Here is a 23,158-nt window from a genome sequence, read left to right on the forward strand (position 1 = left end):
TACACACAACAAAAAGCAAATGGGTTTAGTTCAGAAGCTCAAACTAGTAAATACTATATTCGATTTTTTTTACTTTCCCATCAATATCAATGTATTTTCTCCCCCATCTATATCAGAACATACACCACGTGACTTAAGCGACTCTGCATGTGGGTTTTAAATGTGTGTTATACAGTAGGTGTGCGTGTGTGCGTGTGTGCGTGTGTGCGCGCCCCAGGTCAGGTACCTTATAGACAGCCTTGCTGGTAATCTCCAGCAGCTTGTGCTTTGCCCTGCGTTCTGAATCCCTGGCCTCCTGCAGGTCCTGCTTCAGCTGCTCGGCCTCTTTCGCCCTGAGGGACAAACACACACAGAGAGATGCATACTTAATATGTTAATTCAGCTCAGACTCCTTCCAAGGAAACCGAATTATCTAAATTGAATCCAAAATTATCTGACGTAATCAGTACGGCGGGCGCTCCGCGAACCAGAAATGTCACTTTGTTATTACCTACATGATCAATGTATGACCCCCCCCCCGCCCCCAGAAGACAATCACTTCTGACTCCATTATTTCCCCGCGCACATGCAGATGTAAGAACGCTCTGTGAGAGCGATTACATTTCTTTTGATTGTGTTCCCGAGCACTCAGCAGTTCCTGGTCGATGTGGGGGAGCCGCGCGCCTCCAGAGTTTGAGTGGACGTAGTCATTTACATGTCGAGTGCCACAGGTTTAAATTTTCCGTGGTGCAGAAAAGTGCTCATCGACAAACTGCATTTAGCGCCGAGTGCTTAATGGTGCCGATGAAATCACTGCCTAATAGGTTGTGAACGAGAGGCTCTGAAGTGATGTTCTCTCTGTGTGTGTTTGTGTGTACGGTTTTATTATGAAAATGAATTGAGTGGCATCTATCAAGTTGTACGGAGAGCAGAATGACAATCGCTCAGCTGTCTTTATCCGTTTGACCTCCACAGAAATAATAATAATAATAATAAAAAAAAAAGTCAAATGCAGATGTTGATTTGGTGGATTTGATCCACTCCACAGACAAAAGTGCTTTTTTAGGGCTCAGATAAATCCCAGGATAAAATATATTTTTTTTTTTTGTGAAACTTGAGCGTGTTAGTAATAAAGGCCCCAATCCATCGATACCACTGCTAACAATTAACTAGTACAAATTAAATCCTGGGACTCAAACCTAGAGGGAGGATGGCCAGACAAAAGCTTTTAGTGCCCATCTCCTCTGTGTGCAGTAAACTGGCTGTAACCTGCTTTTCCAGCTGCAACACAAGAACAAAGTCAGAAGGTCTTTTTTGATGCTTAACAGTAACTCAAGACAGTTTCCTCTGTTTGAAGGGTTCAGTTATGTAAAGAGCATGTATGATCGATGTGTAGACGGTAGAAGAGTGATGGTGCCTGCTGAGAAACACTAGCTGGGTTTACATGGAGCCAAATATTCAGATTACAATCAGTTTAGAAGCCCAAACCGAATGAAAATGCTCCATATAAACACCTCGATCGAAATAAACAGGCCCAAACCGAATCGAATTTCATTTGGTTTCACAAGGGTAGAATATTCTTTTTCCCAATCTGATCAAAAGTCATGTAATCGGTGAATGGGAACAAAGTCAGGCCCCGTTCTGTCTGAGCATGCTCTGCCCTGATGTAAATGCTCTGTCCTGACGTAAATACGCTGTTACGTTCAAGTGATATTTCCTCAACTGGTCCGCGGTGCTGCAGAGAGCTTGTTTTTAATAACAACTCTGAAAGAACTAGACATTATCGCACGCTTAGACAGTGGGTTTGAAAAGGTCCATCAAAAGTTCACTGAGGCAGGGATAGAACGAAGCGTGGAACAAATTTGGAACCACTGGCAAACCGTGAAGACCGGCTACTATAAGGATAACACAATAGCAAAAGTGGGTAAGACCCCACAAACTTTCCGAATCAAGCTGTTATTTTATTAGAAAAAAACTGTAAAAACAATAGCAACTAGTGCTAATTAGACGAGAGACCTCCATCTTTGATCAGTCACGTGATGGTTTCATCGATATGCGCATGTCACACGTCTGTAAAACGGCCATACAGATTAAAAGCAGAGGTACATGTAAACATCAGATCAGAATAGATCAGCTCACATGTAAACAGCTGACCTGAAACCTTCAAATGATTTCAATCAGAATGAGAAAAAAGTCTCCATGTAAACCTGGCTAGAGTCAGGTGGTTGGAGATGTGGATACAGGGAGATAAGGTCAGGGTTCAAACCAAAAAGGAAAGAAAACTAAAACTAAATACACTGCAAAGATGGCAGGATAATCAAAACATGGCAAGGAGGCAAAAAACATGAGAACATGACAACAAAACACAAAGAAACTAGGGAGACGACTTAACAAGAGTAATGACACGACAGGGAACAAAGGGAAAGGCAGGACTATATATACACAGGAGGGGTGAGGGATGACGAGACACAGGTGAAACTAATCAGGGCAATCACACAGGGAGAAACCAGTAAGCAGTCAAGAGGGGGAATACACAGGGAGTAGCACTAAACAGGAAACCAAGGAACTTAACAGAATAAAACAGGAAACTTAATGGAACGGGGCAGACACAGAACCATGACACACAGGTCCATGTAACCCACCTCCTCTCCGACTCCTCGGCCATCTTGAGGGCCAGCATCTCTGCCTCCAGCATCTTCTGTTCCATGAGCCGCCGCTCCTCCTGGCCACGGATGGCGGTCACTTTGATGCGCTGCATCTCCGTCTCGGCCTCGGCGGCTTTCTGGGCCAGCAGCTTGGCCTCCTCCTCGGCGATCTGGGCCTTCTCGGCCAGCAGGTCGGCCGTCTGCTCCGAACGCAGCTGGAGAGGAGGAAGAGGGAGCGGGAGGTAGGGAGGTTAAAAATGGGACAGGAAATGGAGCAAAGACAGAGAGATTAACGGATGAAAATATGTACGATGATAGAGAAATGTAAGAGGGAGGGAAATCTATGGAGGGAGATGAGAATCCACTGAGAAATAGTAAACGCTTCTTAACATGTTACGGATGTTGAGAGGAGCTCAATTTGACAAATGATGTTGTTTTGAGGCCTGGCATGTCTGGTATGTGACATTTTAGATGCAGCTAACCAGCTCAGTCCTACCAGCGCCTCGTTGGCCATGTGAGCCTCGTCCTGCAGCTGAATGAGCCTCCTCTCCAGCTCATCCCTGGCTCTCTCCGCCTCCTCCCGGAGCTGCTTCTCCCTCTGAAGACGCTGCCTCTCCACCTGGATGACACAGGCGTCAGAGGGCGGTCAGAGAAAGTGGAGATTTGGTAGGATGAATATGAGTAGAGATAAAGAAAAAAAGAAACGTGGGGAAAGTGGGAATGTAGGTGGTATTTATGGTAATATACTGGATAAATCACAACTTATTACAATAATGAATAAAATAAATCACGACTAGAAAAGTGTCTCTTTTAGGTAATTTGTGAATTACTAGAAACTGTAAATAAGAAATAAAATGAGGGTGAGGGACATATTTTATGGAATTACTTGCATCTGAACACTGTAAAGAAATATTTTGTGCTTTTTTTCAGTTGTAAGACTGGACTTTTCATTCCATTTGTACTTAGATGGAAAAATGTCAAAGAGTTGAAGTTCAAAGTTCAGAGTTGAAATTTGCAACGTCCCTCAAAGTTGGATTTTCTGCTCATAAAGTTGTAGAATCCTCTCTACCCCTGAGTTGAGTTTCCAAGATGGCCGCCCCGTGTGTAAACAGTAATTAGAAGCTCCTGTAATATTCCGTTTATTAGCACTTCTGATTAGTTTTTGTTGCATTAAATCACTCGTACAGACAGGATTTTACAGGATTTTTCTACATACGTATATTGAAATGCTGCTGTAGTGTAGTTTAAGTTTTTCATGTCCCGCTAACAACGGCTAAAAACAATAACCTGGTAAAACTAAAACAGTGCTCAACACCATTGTGGTAAACTGTGACTGATAGTGTATTTTATTTCACATTTAAATTAAACAATTAAAAATTGTGAATATTTTTTATAAATTTCTGCCTGGTGTGGACTTATTTATTTATATTTCCAGTAACATCTCATGAGTTGGTTCACGTTATCTGTTCAATTTACAATTTGTGTAAAAAAAAAAAATCTTGAATTTCACCCTGCATTCAAAAAATATAAATATTGAACACGCTGAGTTTGCGCCAAAATATATTCGGTCCAGGCGAGAGCTTTCATGGACATGGCTTTCATGTAACTGGAATGCAGGTGTGGTGTCATTCCCAGTGTTGTGTTAAGGTTATGGTTAGCTATCTACTATTTATCTAGATGTATTTGGACGATAGCAGCAGGAGGAAATAAACATTCATTTGAACATTCTTCTTTGCAGATTATTGTGATTCAAATATGCGATTATATCACAACTTTTACGCTGACATCTCCAACCCGTTCTCCTGGTCTTTGTTTCCAGTGTCAGTACCTGTTTCCTGGCCCTTTCCTCTCTGGCCTGAGCCCTCATCTGCTGCACCTCGAGCGAATCCACGCGACGTCGGCGCATAAACAGGTCATGGTTCCCAATACACAGCTGAAGAATCTAGAAGAGAAACGGCCAACGTGAAAATAGCTCCAAATTTTAAAAAAAGCGATATCAGCCACAACCAGAACGACTTTGAAAATCTCGTCTGAACTCACCAACTTATTGACTCTCAGCCGAGAAGAATTGAACTTGAAAACGTTGGTTTTCTTGTCCAGAGGTTTGATGGTAAACTGAACATTAAAGAGACACGAATAACAGGAGGTTCATTACAACAGAGGAGAGAAACAAACGTCCATTTTGGATGTCCACACTTTTTCAACCCCTACCTCCTTGTCACTGTATGAGATGTTACGGATCTCATTCCAAGGGAAGGAGCACTTGGGCGTCAGCTTGTTGTCTGGCTCGTAGATGTGGAGACCGAGTGCATCCACTCCCAGCAGCAGATCCGTTCCCTTTTTATTCTGAGCAACAGCAGCAGAGTAAATAAAGTCATTCTACTGAGAGGACATTCATTTGTACCTACAGCTGGCAGAGGTGGCGTCGTGGTAGCGGCGCTTGCCAAAACTGTTAGAGCGAACTGACTTTGACGACTCCAGTACCACCAAGAATACGACACGGTGAGTTACTTAAAGCTGAGTTTGACTTTTAGGTGGTATTCTAAAACGTCTCAGCCTTTTAGAGAACACAAGGGTCAAGGCTCGAGTGAATTTCCATTGGTTGAGAGGTTTGTTTTTGTCGTGACTCACCTGTAACACATCTAATCAGCAAGCGTCTGTCTACCCTGAGATGTACACGTTTGTTCAAAAATGCTCAAATTTCGAACAATTACATTAATCTCAGGAGGCACAGCGGTGAGTCAGATCACCATTATCACCATTTCATACAACATGGTAAGGTGACACACCTTCTAATCGCCCATACTGGCTTTCTTTGCACAGACATAGCGAGGCAGCATGAACTCACCCTGATTAAAAAGTAATTGACGCCGTACATGTCCAGGTCCTGAGCTATTTTTAAGTACTCCATCTCAGCTTCATCCCTGTTTCAAAGAGAGACAACAAGAGGGAGAAGAGGATTGGGAGGGATCCGAGGGGAGTGGAGAGGAGGAGGAGAGGAGGCGCAGAAGTGCTTTTTGTGTGTGGATTATCTGTCGCCTTGTGTGATCCATTAAAAACTTTAGCACGTAGCTCTTGCGAGGGTGAAAACATAAGCACAGCACTGACACACAACACGCCGCCCTAACAGGCTTTAGAGGCCACGCTCGCTGGAAAACACGACTTACTCTGATGCCTCCAACATTTAAATTCAGTGAGAGAGAAAAGGGAATGCGCCAGACTTTTTTCCTCCTCTCTTTTTCTGCAGTGTTGGTGGTCAAATCAGCAAAAAAAAAAAAAAAAAAAAAAGAAGAAGAAGAGAGCGCTGGCATACTTTGATGGCGGAGGAGAAATCAGGCCACGTCGGCGCCTTAACTTTGAATAACTGGCTGTTTGATATGGGATGTGATTTAGGCTTCATTAAAGTCTGAACAGTCAAGAGAGCATTATTGCCAAGTAAACAACCCCTAACTGGGTTGGACACTGAGAACATACTAACTTTAGAGTGGATCCGGAGAAATGTAAATCTCAACGCTTTGATTTGATTTATGCTGCAGAAGCCGTAGATTTTTCTTTGTTTGTTTGTTTGTTTGTTTCTTTTTTTTTTCTTTAAATAATCCATGTTGAAGTTCTAAAGGAACATGGACCAAATGCAGATGGCATCAATTTTTAACTGTACGGTGTAATCTGGGACTGGACGTTACACCTTAACACTTGGTCCATCACAGTGTGTCTATGGTGCAGCTGTTGCTACTTCATTGCTTTGGTTTAACATCAGTCTGACATTTGAGAGGTTTATTTGTACTGTTTAACGGAGAAATACATCGGTCAGGCATAACATTATGACCACCGACAGGAAAAAAAGAATAACATCAACCATCTTGTGACAATTTAACATTCTGCTGGGAATCTTCTCGACCTGGTATTCATTCATGTAGATGTAACCTAGACATGTAGAACCCACCTAGACCAGACCAGACACCCCCCCACCCCATAGCAATGACACTCCTTGATGGCAGCAGCCATCCCCAGACACACAAAAACACTAGGAACAACTCAAAAAACCACAAAGAACAGCACAAGGTGTTGACCTGGCCTCCAAATTCACTAGATCCCAAACTGATTAAGTATCTGTGGGATGATCCACAGAGGCCCCTCCCTTTAACTCACAGGACCCAAATGTCCCCCACTAACAACATCCTGTTACCAGAGATTCTGTTTTGGAGACACAAAGGACACCTACACAATATCAGGAAGGTGGTCATAATGTTATGCCTGATCTGTGTACATGTTTGTATCAAATTTCTTGACAATCCATTGAGTATTTCTAAGTTTGAGCTACTCCACTAATTAAAAAAAAAAGTTTATTTCCCAAAGAAACATAACAAAAAGTACAACCCAAACTGCATCCAGCTGCCCTCCCACTGCCTGGTTAGAAAAGCGTTACTGTTCGGCACTAGTGGCTCTGTTATTATTTTTTTCAAGTACTGAGGTTTCTGGCTCATAGAAGTCACTTCCAGCTTCAAACTCGCCTCCCAGTGAGTTTTAGACACTTCAAATCACCCTCAATTGTTCCTTAACCACTTTCAACTTCAATTGTGCGGCGAAGAAAAGCGAAACCACAATAACTGATATTTACACTCATGTCATTTTCTGTTCACAAAAGCAACTGCAGCAACATAATAGGTGCATTTCCTTTGATTATAAAAGGCATTTAATAACACTTTATTGATTGGTTGATAGGTTGTGATCAGTGCAGCAGCAGCGTGGTGTCGGCACATTTTCTTAATAAAATGTTGGGAAAAGATTTTAAAAAAAACTTCCCTCCAGAAACCACTCTTTTTTTTTTTGCCTCTCTGCATAAAACATTTTTTTTTTGTGGAACAAAGTTTCGAGCACTTTCTATGTGAACTCCAAATTTGTGCTGAGGAGTGTGGAACTTCAAAACGGTCCAGTTGGGTTTTGGCAGCTCTTACCTCGTCCTGCCCCTGTGCTCCGCGTAACACGCTGTGATCCTCTCCTCCCACATCTCTGCAGTCATCTGGTACAAGTTGATTACCTGAAAGGGGGGAAGGACCGGTGTTAGCATTCATGAATGCATGCAGACGGTGCGGCGGGTAATAAAATGCCCCACATAAAGCAAGAAAAAACGAGAACTCCGTCTCAGCTCATTGACGACAATAAGTAAACCAGCTGTCACGAACCCTCTTCGGTAGCAGCTCCTCCTCAGCCAAGAAGCCAGGCTTGTGAACGTCAGGGTCGTAGTCTACGTACTGTAAAATAGAACAAAGGTGCCAAAATGATTAAAATCACTTCAATCTAATGGCCACTGTACGCCGTCCATGCAGTAACGGCCCAGACAAAGGCTCTCCTGGGAGCTGTTCAGAAGATGAAACTACTTTCCTCTGCTAAGAAAAAGTGTCTCTGTGAGAATGAATGGAGGCCGGTGTGCCATCAGGTCACTAATGTGCACCGTGCGCCCCGTGGCCGAGTTGTTGGGAGACGGTGTAAACGATGCAATTAGAGATATCTTTGGGAGAACTGAGATAACTTATCATCGTGGAGCTTGGGCTATAAATTATATCTGGCACGTTTGACGAGAGATGCGGAAGGATTAGGCTTGACTGAGAGGCAGTGGGAAGTTCGTTTGGCTGCTGTAAAACGGGTGGAAGGATATGAATTATACATGTGGAAACGCTTGGAGAAAGTGGGCTATGGAAGCAGATTTATGTAAGTAGGTTAACATGATCGTTTACCAGCAACTGTGCTTTGCTGCAGGTTTTCAAGGTGTCACCGTTAAATGGAGTTGTGTCAGTGCTTTACAGTTAAGCTGATGATAACTTATTCATATACACCAACCAGCCACAACATTAAAAGTGAATAACATCGACCATCTTGTGACGATTCAAAGTTCTGCTGGAAAACTTTTGGCCCTGGCATTAATTAGTGTGGATGTTACTTAGACATGTATCACCCACCTACACCAGACCAGACCAGACCAGACCAGAGCCGTATATTAGAGAGAGTCTATCCAACCAGGGAATGAGGGTCTGAGCTTTTCCTCTATGCTGATTGGTTCTGAGCTGGTCACGTGTTTCATAGGCGCCATGTTAGATACATCTAACCGATATTCACCCACAGAGAAGTGGCAACAACAGAGATAAAGTTGGATAAGTTGGAAAAGTTAAAATATGCCACAGTGCTCAGCCTACGTCTCCAGCACAGGATCAGGAAAACACGGAGGAAACTCCACCTTTTCCCCAGTGAACAAAAACATAGAAAGTTATGGAGCAGAAGATTAAAAGGAAGAACTGGACGTCAGCTGGTTTCTCTCTATTATGTGATGAGGTAAATGTCAATGTCTCTCTTTGACGTTTGTTAAGATTTTATACAGAAAAATAAAGTGATACCATCATTAATGTGAACCTTGATCTCAAAGACGTCACTTTACAAATGAATGAAGTTTGAAGTTAGCCTAGCCTTATGCTAGCCTTATGCTAGCTAGTTATCTAGACTAAAGGCTTAGAAAAATAGCAGCTAGCGTCATAAATACTGTGAAACCCATGTGTTCATGTAATTTATGTCCATGTAGATAAACACATTTAACTGACACGTAGCTTTACCTCAGTTACTACTAAGTTATTATGGCTAGCATGCTAATGCTATAATGATAATACTAAATAAAACAGTAAAACTAGTTTAATTTTCACTATTTCTGAGTATTTCTAATTTTTCTGAGTAATTTCAGCCTTTTAACAGCGATGATGAACACGGAGACTGAGGAGAAGACAAACACAGCTCCATGACTGATGAGGTGATTGGGCTACAAAGCATTTTACAGACTCATTTAAGATATTTAAAGTAAGTAGACGCTGGTATATTTAAGTGAGGGCCTTTTACATATTGACAGACGATGCCAATAACATTTATAGGCCCGTTAATGGTGGAAATAAGACATTTATTTCAACACAGCACATCAGCCTCATAGGGTTACACTGGAGAATCTAACCTCTGATGTAGCAAACATGGCGCCCGTGATTCTCATTCTTTTGGATTATTCCACTGCGCTGCCATAGAACTCGGGTATGACTTGATTTTAAAAATGAGACACTTCAGCCCTCAGCAAAGACACAATGAAACACGTCTTCTAAATAATTCTTCCACTCCGTTCTTTCTTCAGGGAGTACTAACTCAAATACAGAAAATATGACTGTGAAAATCTAGCCTTATGGATGAGTTGCTGCGTCACAGGCCTAAACTAAAAATAAATCTCAACGTGTAATGAATTGCATCATTTTGGTAAATCGTTTTAAAGAACAGCACAAGAGTGAAAGCAGCGAGGACACTGAAGTAATTGCTGAGGAGGCTTTTGTGTTTGACTCGGGGAAAAAAAGACTCATTCCTGATTCTGTGACGGACACGAGCTGTTTAAACAGTCCGACAGCTGAAAACCCTCTGACGCTGCTCACATGCTCACGTGATTGCGAGGAAACATTTCACCTTCACTTCATTCAATTACCTGGAGGAGCAGAAAAGTACTGACAACGAAAAGAACCGCCTCACAAGTCACACAAATTATGCATATTTTTGCCGTACAACGAATTGTGTTTGAAAGAAAATACATCATTAAGTCCTTAAACAATGAAAACAGATTACAAATGCACATTTTTAAAAGCGAATTTACGCTTGTTTGCACATAATAAATTAAAATCCTTTGGCTGTGTGTCTGGCTACAACAATCAGGGAAATAACTGTGATATGTTGGGTTGTTTTTGTTGTGTTTAGGCTGTTATTACTGTGTGCACCAGTCTGAAAACACTACTTAACAGACTCAAATTTAATAAGCTCAAGACACAGCGACAGCAACCCCGGGAACCCCAGTCTAGTGGTGGCTAACAGAGTGGAGAAGCCGAGGGCCATTTAATTAGATCCTCTTCCTTCAGCTTCCCATCATCGTCCCTTGTACTCCCTCGGTCGGTCACATTTTTGTTTTGTGTAACACGATGCATAATTGATGATATATAGATTGATGGAGGTGTTGTGGCGCCACTGGGCCCTCGGCTCGGTGAGGGACAGGGTGGCATTTTGCCAGTGACAGCATTCTCACCTTTCTTCCAATTATTTTAAAAACTCCAAACCGACAGCAGCAGATGATTCTCGAAGGATGGTTTTGTGTGTTTTCAAACTGGCCACCACACAACAGATACACAGTATTATGGTCAATGGATGAAGAAGGAGAACAGTCAGAAATAATATCTGGTGTCTGGAACTTTTAGATTGGCTGTAGGGATCAGTTTGATGTTTACTGTGCTAAGTTTAGATTTAGACTTTATCCACAAGGGAAATGGCTTGGTCAGAGTAAATAAATAAAGAATATTAAAGAATAAATACATAAATATAAATAGTAAAAAATAGAATACAATGTATCTATTTACAAATATACAAATATATACTATAAATATACACTATAAATATATATATATATATATATAGCCTCATATCAAATAGAGATGGTCACCATTATAAACATTAAACTTTAAAGTGAGAGTGTTGACATTCATTAAGTGAGCATGATAGCGTTTAGCTCACCTGTGTAGCTAAGTACAGCCCATTGACTGTGTAAACTATGGACAGACCCATCGTGACGTCACCCTTTGGATTATGAACTTTGAAACTAAACCCCGAAGTGGGTGAAGCCTGCAGTTGCCATGTTGGACGAGCTTACCTGTTAGCTCAGGCTACCACCTGTCACTCAAAGCGGGAACGCCCTTAATTATGCATAATTCTAAACTTTAATAAAAAAATGAGTTAGAAAATAAATCACCCTCAGTACAGTTGTCATGAATAGTGAAATAAACTATTGAGACCAAACATGTTTAATAATGCTGTAAAGTTGGGCTTTTTAACATGGGGCTCTATGGGGATTTGCGCCCTTTTGGAGCCTCTAGTGGCCACTTGATGAACTGCATGTTTTTTGCACTTGCCGCTTGGTACAGCCTCACAGAAGTACTAACTCTATTCCTGTTAAGACGATGTTAATATTTACACTTGCTGCATGGATTCAGACTACTCATCTGCGCAACAAATTCGAAGATGACTCAAATGATGACAAAACAAAGTCATTTCCAGTCTCTGTACCTACCTACACGTTTCACAAGGATTCGTGTAACTTCTCGGTCGTGCTGAAAGACTGCGGGTTGTTACTGAACTCATGTGTCTCGGCAGCAGCTGTCTACCTCATGCTAATGCCGGGCTCATCCGAGCCGCGGCAGACGTCAACTTCCTGACAGCTGGGACAGGTGAGTGAAGCACAATTTACATATTCTCGAAGGAGGAGCTGACAAATTCCAATGAGCGCTGAATAACATACTGTACGGCTCAGACTGAAAAGAGCATCTCTGTTTAGCTCCGCTGTTTACATAGACTGGAAACCATCTGTATCATATGACGTGAGGTGGAAAGAATGGAAATAAAACCAGACAGGGGTTCAGGTAAATAGGCTCTGGTGGAATGTTTCCTATTCTAGTTCCCAAAGATTAGTTTAGGTTACACATTATTCTCACCTGTGTCGCTGACGCCTATTAGCCCGTCATTTCCCTTCCCACTCAGCTGGATGCTTGTCTCCGTGCTACAAACTGCTGAGGGAGACAACTTCACTCCCTGCTCGTCCTCTCTGCAAAGTGTCTACCTCTGCACTTCTTCCAGAGAGGCTGTTTCTCGAAATTCTCTTGTCAACCCCTCGTTGTCGCTCCACACCCACTCAGAATACAAACTCAGAAACCACAAGGACTCACAAGCAACGGCCGCTAAAGGAATAAACACTGACTGTTATGTTAAAAAAAAAAAATCCTTCTCTTTAATAGAGCGCTTACAGATAAAAAGCGCTGCGACCACAACCACAGGGAAAAGCTAAATGAATCAACAAAAATAGTGACTGCATCGTCTTTTTCTCGACCGCACTGACGAGGCGATGCTATAATCGTCGTGGTTTTGAATGGTGGTTTTTCTGTAACCTCGTTTGGTTTCTCTTGCGTTTCCTGCTTTAATTTTGTCATCAGTTTTCTTGTTTTACTTTCCGTCTGTGATTACACTCGCCCGTCTGGCCTTGTGTTTTTTTTGTGAGCGCACATATAACCCTGCTTTTCCCTTTGTCAAGATGTGTTTGTGATGTTACCTCCTGGTAACCTCAGTTCCTCATGCTCCTCATGTGTTTTCCTAATTTCTTGTCTTGGTTACCTGCGCACCCTGCAGCGCCTTTATTAATTTACTCATTTGTTTCCCTCTGTGTCCTGTATCTGGGTCCTTATGTGCAGACCCTTATTGTGTCAGAACCATTTCCAGTTCAACTTTCGGACAGATGGCCTCACATTATTATGATCGTAGTTGAATCAATGGCGTCACACTGCTCGGTCCAGACAGAGCCAGCGAAGCGAACCCAAATCCATTTCCACCACCGTGCATGAGTTTTGTTTTTTTTCGTCCTGAGGCGCCTCCTTGGTCGGCAACAAACATGATGTATGAAGACATAGGATGACACCACATGTCCTTCTGTATGTACCCACTTGGGACCCCAAACACTCAAAGAGCTGATAAATGTACTCAATACTTTTTGGATGTGAATGTTTTTAATGATCAACATTATATTACTTCAAACACGAACCAGTACTGCAGTTTACTTTCACTGTTTATGTTGAACGGTGGCTGAATTTTTTTTTTTATGGATTGTTTATGGACCAATGGTCAAGACAAAAAATAAAGTACGTTTGTATTTTATGACTGTATTGGAGTGAATTGTTCATGTAAACAGTGACATTTTAACAATTCAGTAAATAGAGGTTTCATAGTAACATTTACTGCTTTTGTTCTGACAATCTTTGAAATATCCAAGTAAAATTTCAAAGATCAATTAATACTGAATCGATTTTGAATCAAATCGAAGTGAATGGAAAAGAATTGTGATTAATCGATTCAAAACCTTATAAATCGGAATCGAATTCATTCAGGAGATATTTTGTAGAAACTCTTCCAAGATGAATCAAAAAGGCCAATAGCTTCCTTCCTATTTAGTTCAAATTCAGAACTAAAATGAACTTTTTTCAGTTTGCAATCAATGATACACAGCTTGTTAGAAGTTATAATCCCCCTGTACTCTATCCTGTATCACACTGACAGGTGAAACAGTTGTAAATGAATCAATCAGAGCCTTTCGTACACACACGAATTCCTCCTCTCGTACTAACATCCATTATTATCCCCTCTACTCACGACCTCTTTGCGACTCGTACACAGTAATAGTAGCTTTTATGGCATCCCACTGTGTCTGCTGTGAATCATACAACACTCGGACTGAAAACTGATTACACACACACACGATTCCGCGTGCTCTCATTCACCCTGAGTTCACTTTGAAACAGTAAATCTCTCTCGGAACACGTCCTTTTCCTCTTCTCTTGTTGCCGTCTTCAGGTTGGCATTATCGTGATTAAAGATGTAATCTTTCATTTAAAGTAGATCCCACTGTGTGATGTAGTCTACTTCCCTGGCTACACAGTGGTTCTGCACACACACTCACGCACAAAAAAAAAAAAAAAAAAAGCTTATGATGAAGGAAAAGAGGAGGGAAAAAAAACTGGCGAAGATACAAGTGCCTGTCTCCATTTTACAATGCCAATTTATTCAAAGTGACTTTAATGGAAGTGGACTGCTGATCAAATGAAAACAGATTGTGGCCACTTATTTTTTGCTCTACTTCCACACTGAGGCTGCTGACATCAGAGGCTAAAACTCCTTTAACCTAGGGATGTTAAATTGGCACGAGAAAAGCAAATCTCGGACGGCTCTCGTCCAGATCCTTAGAAGTGGAGCTCCGGTCTCTGCGGACCCTGTCAGCCTGTCAGAGAATCTGCACCTAGTCTCCACGTCCGTTCAGAGAGATGGGATCCTTCAACCAAAACGCCTGGCGTCTCTGGAGCTTTAATAAGGGGGAGTGATTTCCATAGACTACAGGTAACTCGCTTCATCCTCAACCGACAAATCAAAGAAAAACATTCAAATAGCAACATATTTATACACCGACCAGGCATAACATTATGACCACCTTCCTAATATTGTGTAGGTTTCCCTTGTTGCCTCCAAAACAGTTGTGCCTCATCAGAGAATGGACATGGGCCTTCTGAGGGGGTCCTGTGGTGTCTGGTAACAGGATGTTGTTAGTGGGGGGGGTCTGAGGGGAGCGGCCTCTGTGGATCATCCCACAGATACTTGATCCGTTTTGGATCTAGTGAATCTGGAGGCCAGGTCAACACCTTGTGCTGTTCTTCTTTTGTTTTTTGAGTTGTTCCTAAAGTGTTTTATGTGTGTGTCTGTGTCAGGCTGCATCCTACTGTCATCAAGGAGTGTCATTACTATGGGGTGGAGGGGGTCTGGTCTGGTCTAGGTGGGTGCTACATGTCTAAGTAACATCCACATGAATGAATGCCAGGTCCAAACGTTTCCCATCAGAACACTGAACTGTCACAAGGTGGTAGAGGTTATTTATTTCTCCTGTCAGTGGTCATAATGTTGTGGCTGATTGGTTTAGGTGTGTGATATAAATAGAAAGACCATTACGATTAACGACGTCTTTGAAGGCTTTGCTTCCCTTGTTAATACCATGAGTGATTATGAGTTTCCAGCAGAAAAGACAAAAATAATTTGACGGCAGATCCACAGATAATTAATGGTCAAGTCTCTGTAAGGTATGTATCACTGAATTATTACAAGATGGTCCTGTAAGGGGTCATAATGATATGGCTGATTGGTGTGGTGTGTTTAAAGGGACGGTATCTAGTGACAACAAAAACAATAGCCATGCATGTGTTTCCAACTAATTACTGGTCAAAAAATGGTATTTAAAGAATAAAAATGGAATAGAAGTAATTTACATATCAGAACAATAACAAGTGACATTTATTTCACCAAGTGAAGCTGCAACAACAGCAACAACAACAACAACAACTGCCACCAGATCGTAACAAATCACGTGCTCCTCTGAGAGCGTTGCTCTGATCAGACAGATGCCTGAAATACCTTAACTGGCTCCAAGGAATTCTACTTCAAACTACTTCTACATAACTTCAGCCCTCTCCCGTGTGTAAGGATGAAGCCAGAGAATTTAAGGATACTTGTTAATTCAGTCACAAAACTATTTCAATTTGCTAAAAACACATAACTGCTAATCCTCAAGCATTCTTCTTTTCTGCCAATCGCCGTCAAACCCGAAAGGTGAAACGCACAACTTCCCAGCAGGGCTTTAACCCTTGAAGGTGACGATCCTTATCCCCACTGCTTTAAATTCCCAGTCACACCTCACACACCTGAATTCAATCCTGAGGCGACCAAGACGCACAACCGGGCACGTTTGCTGCTTTGCCTCATCTCTGCAGCAGATAAGCTCTTCCCACTTTAACTATTTAATAATTACGAGATCGTATTTGAATGTTTCTTCCTGCTTGCAGATCTGCCTGGTAGAAGCTACTAAAAGGGGTTCTTCCACAAACTTGAACTCCTGGGTTTTAAATAAAAAGTATTTCATTCAAGGTTCTTGAAACGCTAAAGAAAAGAAAAGGGGGAATTCTAAAAATCAATATCCGAACCGAAGGGGACTGGATAAGAGAAGATTATAGAAGACAAGAGTGACGAATAGGGTATTGACGTTATTGGCAAGGACTTCACGATACGATACGTATCATGATACTTGAGTCACGATACGATACATTATTGCGATATTATGATACTGCGATATATTGCAATATTCTACATAGTTCACTGAGAAATTTTAAGTGCTGCTTAACCAGTGATACATTGAAAAAATTTAATCAAATAACAATATTATTGATTATTGATATTTGTCAACTGCTGAACAAAGTAAAAGGTATTTCATTAATACTGTGTTCAATACTAAGGATATATTTCCTCGGTCAGTTCAATGTAAGCCTCAAAAACCTTTACAAAGCCTTTATGCTTTCTTCTCTGCTTTTCTTTTCTATTTAGCACCTTGTTATGAAATGAACAAAGAAGTTGCCATTTGTTCCAGCACATTTTAAACTGAAACTGAATTCCAAATCTTCCAGAAAGAGCACCAACCTTGGCGTGGACGGCGTAGGAGGCCAGGAGCACAGATGCCTCAGGAGGACAGTGAATCTCTTCGTCGAGGATCTTCCTCTTCACCTGAGGAGTCACAAAATATCTTCATGAGAAGCCATATATTTTACACGCAACATAAAAACGAAAAATAAACCCTTCTTCATTTCTTCTAACCTTTCGGATGCAAAAATGACCTTCAGAACTAACACCAAATACCAGGAGATCTTTTCCTTATTTACTTATTTAAACTGGCCAACCAAGCATCCGTCTACCTATGCTACATTCATTAGTGGCCAAATAAAACTTTTAAGATTTAAATATTATAATTACGTGGGGGTCTATTAAAACACAAAGGAAGGAAGAATTTCATGAAATCATTCCTCTGCTCCAAGAATGTGAGCTTGCAAGTCAGAAAATCATAATAGGAAAGTATTTTTTTTATATATATAATTTGCGTCAGTATGTGTTTTGCATTCGTCTAATTTCCAGCCGCTGATTCTGTGTCCGTCAGTGAGAGTGACAAATTCGAGGTTTAAGTCTCCATTTTATAGCTTAAGAAAAAAGACACGGTGCATGTTTACAAGTGTAACTGCCACGGATCACGGTAATAACATGAATTCTTATGTCAATCCCAATATAACAAGCTCCCCCCGGATCAAAGTGCAGTATCCCGCCACATGCTCGCCAACCTAAACTCCGCCACCCGTCAAACTAATTGAATCATAATCTGGCATAGCTGCATATGGAGCACAACACGGGGCAGTGAGGTTGGACCGGAGCAAACATACATTTGGCTGTAGCTGCATAAGTGGACAATTTAAAGGCTTCAAACCTTATTATCTTCGTCACGCTGTCTCGTCTCTCGTTTTGAACTAACAGAGGTGCGGAGCCAGAGGTGACAGCCCTTAATCACGGCGAGCGCTAATAGGCTGAGGCTGCAATGTGGTTTACAAATGAGACCGTGTTGTCGCTAAGATTGCAGGCTGTCGTGGCAGAGACGTGCACGTGTCTGTTTTGTGCCGACAGTGTGTACGAGTGTGCGCGGGCGCGTTTGCGTCCGGGTCGGTGATCGTTCCTGATAAGCGCTAATCCTGCTGTCATGCCTGTGACACTATCTGAACAGAGGCCGGCTCCTGACATTATGGGAATTAATGAGAGCAAAGTAATAGGAAGACAGCCGACGCGAGGCGCTGCATGTTGTGTTCTCCTCCTCTTGCAGCGCCTTCACTGGTGAGTAATTCGCTTGCTGCATTCTATTTCTAAGCGTGGCTTCGCTCTGAAAAGAATAAATGGCTTCAACAACCTTTAAATAGATTAACTTAAATAGGTAAATGTTGAGGAACACAAGGACGCTGCGGTTTTGAAGCCAGAAAAGTAAACCAGCACAATAGTCTGGATATGATGGGAGTACTATGGGGGGGCGAGCATCCCATAGAGAATATGTCATTAACTGGGCCAATAACTGAGCCCTTAAAGCCTAATTGGTAATTGATAAATGAGTCTGGTGGCACCGGACGAAGAGAGCGGTTAAAAATCTCATCTCTTGCGAGAGGAGCGGTGCGGAGAGGCTGTGCAGGAATTCCCCGGAGAGTATTAAGTGGACAGAAAGGGTAGCGGTAATATGTTGTGCATTGATTCCACACGGCTGCACACAATCGAGACCGTGGACAATGGGGAAAACGAGTATTACTCCGTTCAACAACTCGAGTAGAGAGTCTGTGGACGTGTGCCCCCTGCTGGTGCAGGCTCAGGACGGCCAGGTAGCCCAACATAAAGGCCAAATGTGTGAAACACGATAATGTTAAATGTACAATGAATTTTAATGCTTTAAGATCAGTTTTCATGTTGCCACATGTTTATTTTTTCAAAGTGACTGCTAAGAGTGTTTTGCTTTAAAGTCTCAAAATGCAGCACCCCTCTGAGAAGATGGGAAAAAAAAACGTGCCTGCCCACTAGCCTTCATCTTCCGGGCGGCACGTTTGGATTTGTTGTGCGGCAATTTCGACTCCGAAAGCAGCAGAGATGGAGGAGAATGTGTCGGTCAGCGGGAGCGTACAAAGAGGAACATCACAAGGCCTTTATCGCAGGAAGCGCCGAAATAAATTGGAAGATGACCAGGTAAATATCCCGAGAGTAAGTCCAGAGGCCAGAAATAAATTGAATAAAAATGATTTATGTTAATGGGTTCCACGGAGATTTGCGAGATCACACGAGGATTCACCTTGCTGGGTTTCAAGCTACGTGACTGTGGCTGAACCACGGCTGTTCGGAGCAAACAGCATCTTATCTGGAAATACTGGCAGCTACCAGCATGTCCAAGGAAGACATTTCAGATGATTCCATGTAACTAACCATCTGCTGCATCAGGTTACAGAATCATTTCTGGAGCATTACACTAAATTTGTCAGATTTACACTTGCACAGAGTATAAACAATCAGGTTTATGTAACTATTATTATATGCATAATTACCTGTAGGAAGAAAAGATGCTGTGTGATGTCTTGCACTAGCTCCTCCTCAGCATTTTCAGGGTAAAACTTGGCCAGGAAGTGGAAGGTGATTGGTTCCTCCTTCGGCACCTCCTGATCCAGAACCTGCGTCAGTGACACTAATTTTTATTTTCAACGCTCCACCGCGTGCATTAATAAAGTTTCACACGGCTCCTACGGTTTGTCGACTCGACTGTATATGAGAATCACCTTCTTTTCCATCTTCAGCCAAGAAACCGTGTCCTTGATGTTGTACTGGAGCCCGAAGAACCACGTCTCCCTCAGGCCGAGGGTTCGGCACACCAGGTCAAAGAGATCCTTCCCTTTCCACTTGGACTGAAACACAAACACAAACATGCTGAAGACATTCGGAGAGTCGTTATTTTTGCAGCACTCTTAAAAAATAATCTTTCGGAAGCTTATTGTCTGAACACTATAACAAACTGCGCCGTCTGAATCTACACAGATGAGCTTCAAAGCAAGGAATCATACATGTTCTTCTCTTCAGCCTGGCAGCTATGGGGGAAGGAATAGTGGACGCGCACATCCAATTTAGATACCTTTCATTTCCAGCCTCTGCGCTAAGTCAAGGCTGCAAGCAGCTGTCAGGTGCATCCGAGGCTGATGTGACAAAACCGAGTTTCTAAACTGCAGTAAATGAGAATATAAGCACCACCATGCAGTGCTGGTGGTATTTCATCTACAGTATATGTGGCCGATCCCTGTTAAATGCCGCTTACTAAGCCCATAATTGATACCTTGTCCCGAAACAGAAATGGGAGACGTACAACTAACATTCTGCTGCTGCGTGTAATTACCAACTGCAAACTTTGGTGGAGAGTCCCTCCCTTTTTTTTTAAATACAGGGCACGGTGGTGCGGTGCCTGCATGTCATTTTGATGCCTTTCAGTTATGAAATATCACAGAGTCATGCGACAAAGCAAACACATGAAAAATGGGACAAAAAATACGCGATAAAGCCGGTATAAATCACGTTTCCAGCAGATGCATTACAGGCTTTGAGAGTTAGTAAAATGTCCCCAATTCTATTAAGACAAATTACAAGACGTGGTCGTCTGTAGATACAGTTACTTGCTGCCATCTAGTGTGAAGAGGAAAAAGTCGTGTATCTTACCGCCTGTACCCCCACATTCATTTATTCCTCCTCAAAGATTATATTTAAGCATATAATATGGTTGCAGCTGCAGCAATATGCACGACACCCAATAACAAGTCGGCAAAAAGAACACAGATAAACTTGGTGTTGAGTCATATACGTATCGTACACATCTCACTACCACGTATCTTCAAATCCTTATGATATAGCATGTTGTTGTATATTTGTAGATATGCCTCTCACTATTTTTCTTGTGTTATATACACTTTATACTTTGTTTTTACTTTTTTGTAGTATTCTATAGTTTGTCTATAATGTTAATTAATGTTAATGCGCATTATGGCACCTTATTAATCCTTCCTATATAGCTACACATTGTTCATATGCTAATTTTGTACATTTTGTGCTTGCACTAATTTAATAAATTTTACTAGATTTTTACTTTTATTTTAATTTTACTAGATTTTTACCTGTATTTTATTAGATTTATTTTAATATATTTTACTTTTACTTTATTTCACTAGATTTTTACTTATATTTTATTTTTTATTGTATAAGATTTTTTTTATATTTTACTTTTACGTTATTTCACTAGATTTTTACTTATATTTTATTTTTACTTTATTTTTTTATTTTACTTTTTAATTGTGACTAAGCTCCTGTTTTGATTTCCCTTGTGGATGAATAAAGTTTAAGTCAACTTGTATATTTTATATACACTTTGCTTATCGTTCACATGTACTTGTATATTTATATACATTGTGCCTCACCTTTATTTTTTATTTTTGACCCTTTTGCTGACTATAATCCCTCCTGTCTCTGTGCAATGATGCTACTATGCTAAAATAATTTCCCACAGGATAAATACAATAAAGTATCTGTCTATTATCCATTTGATTGTGATGAATCTCAGCGTTAAACTCTGAAAACCCACCTCACAGCTGAACTCCATGTCCGACTCCATGGTGCAGATCCTGACGTTGAAGGTCCTGGGTTGTTTCTTCCTCAGTGAGTTAAATCCCATTTTCGCTGCTAAAGCACTCGCCATGGCGAATATCCCACGATAAAGCTCAAAATTCACTCACTCAAAGTCGGTCGCACACTTCCCACAGAAGGAGTGCACTTACAGTCAAGACATTTTGCTTCACTTGTTCTACTCAGGAGTTCAACTCGCTATCAAACGATGGCGCAGCTGGACACGTGAGTGAGTTCCCAGCTCCTCCTGTATCTATTTTGAGGAGGTGGTGGGAATTTTCCTGGTCCCATAAAAGTTCACAGTAAGCTTTAAGTGCATGTTTGTTTGTTTTATAAAAGCGTCATATATCACATATTAATAAGATAATTGTTCCGCATTAGCTGCCAAAGAGAAAGTACAACTACTTTTTTTTTTTTTTTTTTGGTTTGTTTTTAGCTTTAGCTGATAATTACAGGGCTCTGTCCCGTGCTTGCTGCTAACGTTAACTAATCAGAAACTGTTGACGTTATATCCACAACTTATCTTATCTTGTGCCAGGTTCACACGCGAAGTCCGTTAAGTTTTACGTTTACGAGTCCGAAAAAAAAATATTCATCCAGTATATTCCCTTTTTTTAAAACTTCAAAACCGACAGGTAGTTCCTGGTAAACTACGCTGGAGGTGCTAAGCGCTAACAAACGGCTATCTGGTCAGTACGGATGCTGCGTTCGGGTGCAGTAAAGAATGCTGTAATAAACGCTCAGCACACATTAACGACGTAAACATATTGAAATAACTCGTTTTTTTCCCGGATAAATTGATATTTTACGTTTTTCGTGGTCACAAATAAAAGAAAATGAGATGCTTTGCATTGTATGTATTCTTGTATCACTGTGTTTTATTGTGGCATGCAATTAAGTTGGCCGTAAAAGACTTAGACAGACTTTATTCATTCACAAGGGGAAATTGCTTGGTCACAGTAGCTCAGTTTCACATAAAAAAAAAACACTCTTGATGAGCACAAAATAAAAAGAGATGAAGATAGTTACAAAATAAAACAAATTAAATAATTAAAAATAATAAAACTAAAATAACATATAAGTAAAAATCTAGTAAAATTAAATCAAATACAATAGTATAAGGAAAATATGTACAAAATATGCATATTAGCAAATATGCAAATATTAGAGACAGATGTACATATATGTTATATACATAGGAAGGTTTAATAAGACACAGTAATGTGCAGTAATAATACTGTGCAGGAATTATTGGTTACAAAAAGGTGAGTTTATTTCATTTTCACTGTAAAAATGGAAAATGCACATGTAAGAATGGCACATCTGATTGTAATCTAAAGACTTCGCTGTTTGAAAGGATTCAACATTCAAGAAGTTTATTGTCTTATACACATACAATGAAGTTCTTACTTTGGGTGTTCCCCTTCACAAAACCAAAATAAACAACTGAGCTTACTCTAAGCATATAAAAATAAACTAATGAAAATAAGCGAGAATATACGGTGCAATTAGTGGTAGGACATTCGCAATGTGCAAATATCGTTTAGGTTGTACAAATATCCAAATAAATAAATAAATAATTGTCAGATTGTATGTGTAGATAACTCATGTGTAAACAGTATGTGTTAAAATGTACAAAATTGTAGTCAGTCGGATGCATTATTGGTTAAACGATTAACACAGAAGTCATGAAATGGAGAAAGCAAAATAGTAACAATATTTTTCATAATTTTCTTACATCTTAGAGTCAAATTTAAGGCAACTGACAGTTTTGATCCCTGTTTGAAGTTTTAAAATTCTGGATTTCCGAGGATCATGAAGACAGCACCCTTTCCACCCCTCCCTTTTAC

General features: G+C 41.0%; 1 protein-coding gene across 1 annotated transcript in view; it reads right to left on the minus strand.

Annotated features, from left to right (window-relative positions):
- nf2a (NF2, moesin-ezrin-radixin like (MERLIN) tumor suppressor a) overlaps positions 1-21,989 on the minus strand; it is a 34,155-nt gene extending 12,166 nt beyond the window's left edge. The window contains exons 1-13 of the mRNA XM_047592549.1: positions 21,268-21,989; positions 19,427-19,552; positions 19,199-19,321; positions 16,728-16,811; positions 7,808-7,876; positions 7,580-7,662; positions 5,473-5,548; positions 4,836-4,970; positions 4,665-4,739; positions 4,453-4,566; positions 3,121-3,243; positions 2,622-2,839; positions 227-332 (exon numbers count right to left, since the gene is read on the minus strand). Coding sequence (XP_047448505.1) covers positions 227-332; positions 2,622-2,839; positions 3,121-3,243; positions 4,453-4,566; positions 4,665-4,739; positions 4,836-4,970; positions 5,473-5,548; positions 7,580-7,662; positions 7,808-7,876; positions 16,728-16,811; positions 19,199-19,321; positions 19,427-19,552; positions 21,268-21,381 — 1,446 coding nt within the window. The 5' untranslated portion in view covers positions 21,382-21,989. The remainder of the gene's footprint in view (positions 1-226; positions 333-2,621; positions 2,840-3,120; positions 3,244-4,452; positions 4,567-4,664; positions 4,740-4,835; positions 4,971-5,472; positions 5,549-7,579; positions 7,663-7,807; positions 7,877-16,727; positions 16,812-19,198; positions 19,322-19,426; positions 19,553-21,267) is intronic.
- Between the last annotated feature and the right edge of the window lie 1,169 nt (positions 21,990-23,158).

Source organism: Mugil cephalus, chromosome 8, assembly GCF_022458985.1.
Source record: "Mugil cephalus isolate CIBA_MC_2020 chromosome 8, CIBA_Mcephalus_1.1, whole genome shotgun sequence".
Taxonomy (NCBI): domain Eukaryota; kingdom Metazoa; phylum Chordata; class Actinopteri; order Mugiliformes; family Mugilidae; genus Mugil; species Mugil cephalus.